Raw genomic sequence first — 10,546 nt, 5'->3', positions numbered from 1 at the left:
AATTTGAGTTTAGTGAGGGAAGCCCATAGACGAGATGAGCATGGTTAGGAATCAAGTGAATAATGAGGGAGACTTCAGTTCAGTTCTTTTAATTCCAAAATCAAAACTTCTTTGTTTACCTAATTCCATCCGCAAGTTGCACAAATTGCAAACATTATGACTTCTTCTTCTTCTTTTTTTCTTTTTTTATTTATTTTTTATTTATATTTTTTATTTATGTATGAGGCTCGAACAGTTGCCCAAGGATAAAAGGAACATGATTAGCCTCAAGTGTTTGGGAGGAACAATAAAGTATACGTGCTTGGTGGAGAATAGGTCCTTAATTGAATTCTCTTCGGTGTTTGGGTTTGGTTTCTTGTCCAAGAGTAGAAGTTTTGTTTTAGGGAATGGATGAATGGACGGGTGCCTTACCAACCTTCAGAGACTGGTGATGTATCGGTGTGCAAGTTTGACATATTTGCCACTTAAAATCAAGCACCTAACCACCTTAAAAGACATGGTAATTTATGAATGTCCAGAGCTTAGTTTTATGAGAGGAGAAAAGACAATCAGGCTTTCAAGCCGAATTAACCTCCTAACCTTCATGATTAAAGATTTACCAAAGTTGGAGGTTTTGCCCTAATGGCTACAAGGATCCGCTAATACTTTCAAATTAGCAACTACCAACTCTTAAATCATCACTTCACACACTTGAGATTATCGACGGCCCCAAATTGTCATATCTTTCAGAATGAACACATCATCTTACTGTACTAAGAAAATTGAAGATGGAAAGTTGTCCTAAATTGAGTAGGAAATGCAGACGGAAAGATAAGCCCAAAATTGCTCATGTACCAGATGTTGAACTTGATAAGGACACTTGGGAGTACTTCAACAGAAGAAGATGATTAGGGGGGTGTTTGTTAAACTCCCTCACATTCCCCCACATCTACCACACTATTCACTTCATTTTTTTCCCAAAAAAATATTATTACTTTTATATCAAATCACTCACTTTTTATATCTAATCATTTACTTTTTATTACAATTCAAATAAAAAAATCACTACAAAACAAAATTTTTTACTTCCCAATACCACTTTTTCATTTTTCCTACCAATTATTATTATTATTATTTTCTTTTTTTTTTATCTGTGAACAGTGTCCTGTAAAATGAACAGTGTTAGGGTGTTTAACAAACACCCCATAGGTAAAGGTAATTATTTCTTCTGCTACTGCCTTAAGCTCTTGATGCTTTTTTGATTCAAACCCCAATATTTGTCAAGTGGAAGCATGTAGAATCCATAAAACGAGCTCTTTTTGCCTTATTCGAATTTGATATAAACTAAAATGAAGAATATCTCATAAAATGAAAAAAAAAAAAAAAAATTGGCTTCTTCCCCATATTACTCAGAAAAAAAAACATTAAAAAAAAAAAAAAAACTTCCGAGGTGGTTCGTAAAAGAGAGGAGCCAACCCCATTTGTAAGGTTTTTCATATCATGAATTAGAAAAACGAAGAAGAAGGAAAAATAATAATAATAATAATAAATCAAATAAGAAGTGGAGTAAAGTAAAAACACTAGCAACATATTTAATTTATAATTTTATTTTATTTTTTAAATGTATGAAAAATTCTAAAAAACTCACTAAAGGGAAACAAAAGTGCTTAACATTAGTTTAATATAAAAAAGCTGTATTTCTTCACTCTTTTCTCTCTTTTTTCTTTTAGCATTTATTTAAAAAATAAAATAAAATGACTTTCTCTTTCTTCAAGTATTTATTTTTTAAAAAAAATTATTTAAATATTACATTAAAATGATAAAGGGAGTAATTGTGAACTTTATTTGAATAGTAAAATTAAAAAAAAAAAAATAGTTTGGTTCTCTAATTTTTTTTTTCTTAAATAAAATCATAACATAATTCTCTGAACTTTCATTGCTTTTACGAATACTCTCTAAAGATAAAATATATATATATATATATATATATATATATAAATTCTCAATTTAACGTATCAAATTTTTAAAAATTTGTTATGTCATATTTTTATTAAAATTTTCTGTTAAATTGTTGTGAAGGAAGCCAAAATATCAAAAATACCATTGTTTAAAATTATAAAAAAGAAAGAAAAAATTGCTTTGGGGCTAACCCACGATTGAGGCATAGCGAAGCCGGTGATAATTGCCAAAAAAAAAAAAAAAAAAAAAAAAAAAAAAAAAAAAAGGATGAAAGTTTAAAAAATTAAGTAAAGCTTCTTAAAAAAAAAAAAAAAAAAAAAACTGTTGCTCGTGCTATAATTTTATTACATCACTTTAGAAAAAGAAAGAGAGGAGCCACCCCACCGTCAAATCCTAGATTATTAAAATTCATCGAAAACACCCTTAGGGTTCATCCTTTTCTCTTAAGCTGTCGAGAAGAAAAATAGTTGACGGAGAGGTAGGGATGTAAACGAGTTGAGCTTGATTGAGTTTCTCTTGTTCAGGTTTACCTCGTTTAAATTTTATTCGAGCTTGATCTCGAGTCGAGCTCAAGGGCGAGCCAAAAAATTGAGTCAACTCTTATATTTATTTATTTTATTTTTTTAAAAAAAAATTATACTTCAAGTACTCTTAAACGGCTTAAAAAACTAACTTGCATATGAGCATTTGATTAGCCTGGCTAATCGAGTATGGAATCTGAGTCAATACAACAAGACACTTAGTTTATTTCAAAGAGAGGATATGCATCATTTTATAAATAAGCAAACTTGGGGATTAGTGTTTTCTTAATAATGTGGGATAAGTTAACAGGTTGTATTCAGACTGCATTGGGACAACGCCCCTTTAAAAAAAAAAAAAAATTTCAACGTCTCTCTCTCAATCTTTCTCACTAGTCATAGCGTATCTTCCACCTAAACTCTCATTTCCCACTCTCTCACTCTCGTTCACTAGACAGGTAGTGATAGTGTTTGAGTCTGTTTGATTCTTTAATAGTTTCTGTCTTTCGCGATCTCCATCAATAGTTTCTGCTTGACCTACAACGCTCTTTCGCCTCCTTTGAGCCTCGGCGATGGCTTGTTCGTTCAGATTTGTCATGGGTCTCCGATCTGGTTTCTTTGAAGCTCAATCTGTCTTTCCCTGGTAGACCTGCCATCTATCCGACCTCAACTCCATCTCGCTCATCCTTCCGGCCTTCATGAGCCTCCGCGTCTCCTCAGAGTCGGTTGTTGCTGAGTTTTGGTTGAGATTTTTTTCTGCTTTTAATTAAGTTTATGCTTTATGTTTTCTTCTGTTGCTTTTTGTTTAGTCTGATATGGTTGGGCTTCATCTTTTCCATTGTTACGAATCTTAATTTACATAGTTTTTTTTGGAAGCTTGTGGAGTTTTAAGAGGGTTTTATTACCTTTAATGGTTTTGTCCATCTAATTGCGTCACGGCCTCCATCAGCTGCATCCACATATGACCTTTTTCTTCTGGCGCTTGGAGGTGGAAGTCTGTCTAGGTTGGATTATGCTGTTAAAGATTGTATTTTTCTTTTTCTTTTTGTTTCTTTGCTATTTTCCTTCTGTTTGTAATCTCCTTTGTTGTTGAATGGGAGCAGTTTCTAGAAAAAAAAAAAAAAAAAAAAATTTCCTAGATTATTAAATGTTTTGGTGGACGTCAAAGTCTTTATAGATAAAAGAAAAAGGTATAGGAATCATATCATTTTTTTTGGGAGAAGAGAAAGCCGTTTCATGGCCGACCAGGCAGGCAGGCAGTACAGGGCCTTTGCCAAACAGACCCTTGGTGGAGGTCCCACGCCATGTGATTTGATCAGAGAAATCGAACAAAAAGCAGAGTAGGAAACTTCCTAGTTGCTTCGCAGTCAATTAGCTGGACATGTCATCTATCATTACTCGTTTATAAGACTCAGCTGCTGCCTCCGTCTCAGTCTCTCCCTTCTCCTTCAAGCCTTCAACCCCCACCGAACATACTCAACATGGCTGAACTTGCCTTTAGCTTGGTAGGAAAGGCCTTAGAGATGCTTGGGCCTCTTGTTTACCAAGAGTTCAACTTGGTATGGGGTTTCAAAAGCGATCTGAGAAAGCTTGAGCGCACCATGTCAATCATTAGAGATGTTCTCTTGGATGCCGAAAAGAAGCAAGCAAGTGACCGCCTGCTGAGGCTCTGGATAGGGCAGCTCAACGATGTCCTCCATGATGCCGATGATGTGCTTGATGAAATACAATACCAAGCTTTAAGGAAGGAAGTGGTTGCCACATATGGGAGCACTTGTACAAAGGTACGTCATTTTTTTTCATCCTCTATGACGAGTGCATTCCCTTTCAAACTGGCTCATAAAATCAAGGGCATTAGAGAGAGGTTAGATGAGATTGCTGCTGATAAAGATAAATTTAATCTCACCATAATACGTGGAGATGCACATATCATGCACCACTTGAGGGACACAGATTCAATCTCATTTGTTCATCCATCAACTATAATCGGTAGAGATGAGGCCAAAGAAAATATCATAAGTCTTTTGATGCACCCAGATGGTAGCAAAAATGTCAATGTAATTTCCATACTTGGATTAGGAGGTTTGGGGAAGACCACACTTGCCAAGTTGGTGTACAATGATAAAGAAGTAGTTGAGACTTTTCAATTGAGAATGTGGGTTTGTATGTCGGAAGATTTTAGTGTTACAAGGTTGATAACAGAAATCCTTAAATCTGCATGCGGTACAATTGATCCCAATTGGAATGTGGATACATTGCAAACTAAATTGAGAGAAGTTTTAAGGGATAAAAAATTTCTACTTGTCTTGGATGATGTCTGGAATGAAGATCACAATAAATGGATTGAATTGAGAGGTTTGTTAATTGATGGTTCCGAAGGAAGTAGGATTATAGTGACAACACGTAGTAACTTGGTTGCTGACGCTATGGAAACTAATTTCCCGTATAGTTTAGAAGGTTTATCTAAAGAGGATTGTTTGTCTTTGTTTGTGAAATGTGCATTTAAGGAAGGAGAACAGAAACAACATCCAAACCTCTTAAAAATTGGAAACGAAATTGTGGAAAAATGTAAAGGGGTTCCATTGGCAGTGAGGACTTTAGGCAGCCTGCTTTATTCAAAAGTAGATGAATGGGAGTGGGAATTTGTAAGAGATAACGAGATATGGAAATTAAAACAAAATGAGAATGACATCTTACCCGCATTGCGGTTGAGTTATGATCAAATGCCAATTCACTTGAAGCGATGCTTTGCCTTTTGTTCTCTTTTCCCAAAAGACTGCGAATTCAATTCAGATGTTTTGAGTATCCTATGGATGGCAAATGGACTACTATGTGAAACGACTAGTAATAAAAAACAAGACTTGCTAGGTGTTGGGAAGTCTTATATAAAAGAGTTGTTTTCAAGATCTTTCTTACAAGACTTTAAAGAAAAGCTTCCTAGCTTTTCTGCGTATACATTTCAAATGCATGATCTCATCCATGATCTTGCAATCTCAGTTGCACAAGGAGAGTGTTCATTAGTAGACTCGAACAACAATGACATTGTAGGAACTGTTCATCATTTGTCATTTTCAAATATGGGTCAAGAAGTTACAAAATGCATAGACAAGTTAACAAATGTACGTACCATTATGCCCATCACAGACAGGCATTCACTCCCATTATCCTTAGCTGAAGCATGTGTCTTGAGATTCAAGTACTTGCGATTGCTTGATTTAAGTCATTCATCTTTTGAGGTGTTGCCAAGTTCTGTCTGTACTTTGAAGCATTTGAGATGTCTCGACCTATCTTGTAATGAAAGAATCAAGTTACTTCCTAATTCAATCTGCAAGCTACACAATTTGCAAACATTACTACTTGAGCAATGTAGTGCACTTAAACGATTGCCCAAAGATATAAGGAACTTGATCAGCCTTAAGCTCTTGGTGGTGACAACAAATTACACTTGCTTGTTGGAGAATGGATCCTTGAATTCTCTTGAGGTTGTTGTTGTATCTAGTTGTCCCAAGCTAGAAGTTTTGTTTCGAGGAATGGACAGGTGCCTCACCAACCTTCGGACACTAGTAATAAATAATTGTCAAAGTTTGACCTCTTTGTCAGTCAGTATCAAGCACCTAACCGCCTTAGAGACCCTGAGAATTACCAATTGTCGAAAGCTTAGTTTGATGGGAAGAGAAGACAATCAAGATCTCAAGCTAAGCCTTCGAACTTTGCATATTGAACGTTTGCCAAAGTTGGAGATTTTGCCCCAATGGCTACAAAAATCTGCTAACACTTTACAATACTTAAAAATTAAATATTGTATGAACTTCATGGCCTTGCCTGAGTGGCTACCAACTCTCAAATCACTTCATACACTTGAGATTATCTGGTGCCCCAAGTTGTCATCTCTTCCAGAGGGGACACAGCTTCTCACTGCGCTAAAAGAATTGAGGATTAAAGAATGTTATGAATTGAGCAGGGGATGCAAATTGGCATATCAGCCCATGATCGCTCGTGTAGCTGAGGTTGAACTTGATGAGGACACAGAAGAAGTTGATGAGGTAAGGGCAGTTCTTTCTTATTCTTCTTTTGGGTCTTAAACTCTTAATGCTCTATTGATTCAAAGCCCAACATTTGTCAGCGAATTCTTTTTTGCCTTATTCGAATTTGATGTAAACTAAAATGAAAAAATCTTTTTGCTATTTACCTCATCCGGTAGCTCCATGCGACAAGTATGTCGCTTCTAAAGCATTAAATCGCATTTAATGCGTGGAGAAATTATATCTTTTGTGTGGAACGTATATAATATATAATAATATTTCCAAGTGTATCAATAATATTTTATGTTATATTTATTAACTTCTCTTTTGTAATCACAAATTTTTTTCATGCCAGGCGGAGGAGGAGAGGATAAGATGCCGACAGTGGAAGCCTGAATGTAGCGAAGTTTAAAGTTATTTGTTTAATTATTTCTGCCATTGTAATTTGAATTAATAGATGAAAAAAAAAAAAAAAACAACATTGTTGCCGTTGTAATTCTTATTAAGATTATTCAAATGAATAGACATTTGTTAATGTAATTCTGATTAAGAGATGTAAGGAAACAAATGGATGACGTCACTGACGTATATACTTTTGTTTCTCCCTCTTGTTTCTTATATATATATTTGTATGGGTTTCTTATGAAAAAATTTTGTTACCATTTGTTGAATTTAAATGTTTGTTTGGATTTACCTGCGAGAGTCTAGTCTTACTGGAGAATAAGAAAATTGGAGAGAGTTCGCCGGAGAACTGAATTCTTAGGTTGCCGGAGCTCCGCAATTGAATTTGAACTTGGTTTAATTTTGACAAATTAAAAGTATATATTATGGATGTCTACCTGAGTATAACAAAAATCGCAGCTTAATTATACTTATTCAAAAAGATATATAAAATAAAAAATAAATAAATAAAAGCTAAAGCATATTATTATAGTTTGGGATAGAAATATCCCGAAAGACCAAGTCTAAGCCAATATATTCTGAGACATTTTTTATGCCTCCTCTAAATGTGTCTGTTTGTTTGTTTATTTGGGTCTGAAACCAGGCCTGCTAGTAAGAGAGTTGGGCTTTTCTCTTTTATTGTTTGGGTGAATGAGAAGAAAATTCAAAAATTCATCAAGGATTTAGAGTCAAGCATAATACAAGAGAGGTTCATGTCCTTGAGGAATATGAAAAAGAGTCCCAATAGTCGAATGAGATCCATTACAATTAGTGGTCCCAATTTCATAAAAATTTGTATACTTTAGGAAAAAGCGAATATAGGATCCACTTGCCCGAACAAAGGGTTTAACGCCTTAGGCTACAAACCAGTTTGTAGCTAATTTATGACTATTGCTAGGTAAATAAGGCACAAATATCCTACAAAGCTAACATTGCATGATCTAAGAGCCATTGGAACAGTCATTGTTAAAAAAATAATAATAATAATATATAATAATACTAATCCAATGAATATTAGACTATACCATGTCAGTTTTGTGAAATATTTGTTGGATGTTTGTGTGGTGTGTAGCATTACTCTATAAACATTTGAGTAATGTTATATATCACATTTTTATATTATAATTATCCTACAATGCTTTTTTTTTTTTTTTTTTTTGACATGTCCACACGAGGGAAGGGGGACGGGAGATTCGAACTAATGACCTCCACTTCATGAAGCATGGTTCACAACCGATTAAGCTACCCCTTATGGACAATTATCCTGCAATGCTTACATGATAGTCTCATCCAACTCTTCGATTCTTTTTTTTTTTTGTTAACAAGAACTAATTCAATAATTGATTAGGACCGCCACATATACATTGTGGGATAGTTGTTAAATAAAAATGTAATTACTAGCATTAAATATATTTACACACACATATTTATTCGCTTAAACATACATATATACGTGAATGATTTTGCAAACACGTAACGTAATAGATTTTAGGTTATGAGAGAACCTTTTAGATTTTAAGGAGACTTAAAACCTTTTATCAAACATAAAGTTTGGGATTAATTCTCTAATTCCTCTTTATTGATTGATCATAGTTTAAATAGAGATACAAACAAGAGAATAACAATTAAACTAGGAAAGAAGAATGATAACTAGACTCTAATACTAACAATGACTCCAATACTATCTAATACCATAAGTCTAATATTAAAATATTGATAACAAAACTAATTTAAACCAATCTTAAATAAAATCTAATATTTATTAAATAGAAATCTACTATAATTCAACATCTACTTTATCGCTGCATTGCTTCCGTAACAATATGAATATACAAGAGGTGAAAGACGAGTAATGTAATTTTTGCTTTGGACTGTAATTTTTGCTTTTGGTCTATTGTTGAGGAGCACACCCCGTTTGTTAGGTCTCCTAATATTTCTTACTTTCGAATCAAGAATAAAAAATACTTTTTTTTTTTTTTAACCTTTCCCATTCAATTAGAAATAAAATAATAATAATAATAATAATAAAAAAGAGGTGAAAGATGAGTGGATGTCTTCTACGAAAAAAACGAGCTATAGGAAATTTTTATGAGAAAACACAAGCACGCTACAGTTAATTTTGAATTGAGTTAGGACTAGACACTGTTTATTGGGCCTTTGGTTGAGGCTTGGGGGATCATTTTGTTATTAGGTTACCAATTTCTTTAATCTTTCGACATTGGGCAAGCGTCAGCTCCCATGCATGGTCTTATGACTTTACGAATACTTCTATCTTTGATAAACATGTGTCTGGACCTAATCATTGTAACCTCCTTTGTGAGAAGGCTCCCATTCTCTATTTTGCCTAAGTTCCTTACAGAGAATTGTCTCGCACCCATGTGCAGATGTGCAGATGTGCCCGTTTCGGGTAGTTTATGCGAATGTGCCCTTTTCTTGTTTTTAGTTTCTTTTTTTTTTTTATATTTTCTTCATTCAATTATACTAAATTTTTTCACACCTCCCGGACTAATTCCCCATTTTAATTTTCAAACAATTGCAGCCAATTGTAGAATTGAAGGGGTGAATAGTGGTGGAAAGTGAGAATGGAATGCAAATTCAGCATACGTGCGTGTGATGAAACCTGAAGGGTATACGGGTGACATTTTCCACATATCCTGGAAGATTTTTAGCCCTATCAAAATCTTCTCCATGGGCAACTAGTGAAGTGCAGCCGCAATTTTAGTGATTTATGACCACATTGTCCACTTTGGGGGACCCCATGCCCACTGTGGTCGAGGCCCTTCATAATTTCCTCAAGCTCTTGGTCTTTGACATGCCTCCTATAAAACACAGCACCGCACATGTCTGCAATCAAACATCAATGCATTGTTTTGAGTCAGAAAATTCTCTTTCGATCACCATCTTCCAACTTGCAGGGTCATTCACATATAATTGTTTGCAGATCGAGTTAAGTAAAATCGAAGTGACATATATATATATATTGTAGAAGCATTGAAATATTATGAATATGACTGTTCTACCCCAAGAGAAATTAATGAGATAGGTAATTAGATTGTTGAAGCTAAATTAAACTAAAAAGTTTAGTTAGTTAACCCTTTTCCTCTCTAATGTTCTTCTTTTTTTTTTTTTTTTTTTCTTTTTCATTCTTCTTTTTTCTGCGAAAATGTGGGCAGGAGTAGAGCCTGAGACTCTGAGATGCTCCTTAGTGGTCTCAGGTTCGAAACCCACCAGGTGCTACCTCTCCCTTGGGGCCACACTCCCTGGTGAAAAGTTAGTGATTTATCCTGATTCATATAGAAAAACTTTTATAGATGCAGAGCACGGGTCCGAGATTTACTCTATAAGAGTGGGTCCGAAGAGTCTTGCCTAGTCAAGGTTTCCGTCGAAAAAAAAAAAAATGTGGGCAGGAATGTAATTAAGTCAAATTGCCCTTCTTACGCTAGTAGAGTGTATTTTAACCATTGTGCTAAGGATAATATTTTCTTCCAAATTGAAGTGGAAGAAATCCATTAATTCAATATATTATACTGATATATGTCTTTAAAGTATGTGTCACATGCTTTAATAACAATGTTAGTCTAATAAATTGAATCCAATTTATCAGTTTAGAGAAAAGCTTTATAATTT

At 34.3% G+C, this 10,546-nt stretch overlaps 1 protein-coding gene across 1 annotated transcript; it reads left to right on the top strand.

Moving 5' to 3' along the window:
• Window positions 1-3,871: 3,871 nt before the first annotated feature.
• LOC148583257 (putative disease resistance protein RGA1) lies at window positions 3,872-6,841 on the top strand. The gene has a single exon (XM_088511123.1). It carries the CDS (start codon window positions 3,938-3,940, stop codon window positions 6,536-6,538), a length of 2,601 nt encoding a protein of 866 aa, XP_088367249.1. The 5' UTR covers window positions 3,872-3,937; the 3' UTR covers window positions 6,539-6,841.
• The last annotated feature ends 3,705 nt before the right edge of the window (window positions 6,842-10,546 follow it).

This window comes from Corylus avellana, chromosome 10 (genome assembly GCF_965113065.1).
Source record: "Corylus avellana chromosome 10, dhCorAvel1.hap1.2, whole genome shotgun sequence".
NCBI lineage: Eukaryota > Viridiplantae > Streptophyta > Magnoliopsida > Fagales > Betulaceae > Corylus > Corylus avellana.
Note: the sequence above shows the minus strand (reverse complement) of the source record. Positions and strands in the feature narration are given on the sequence as shown.

Coding starts and splice junctions, on each gene's coding strand:
- LOC148583257 (XM_088511123.1), top strand. CDS start 3,938: ATGGCTGAACTTGCCTTTAGCTTGGTAGGAAAGGCCTTAGAGATGCTT.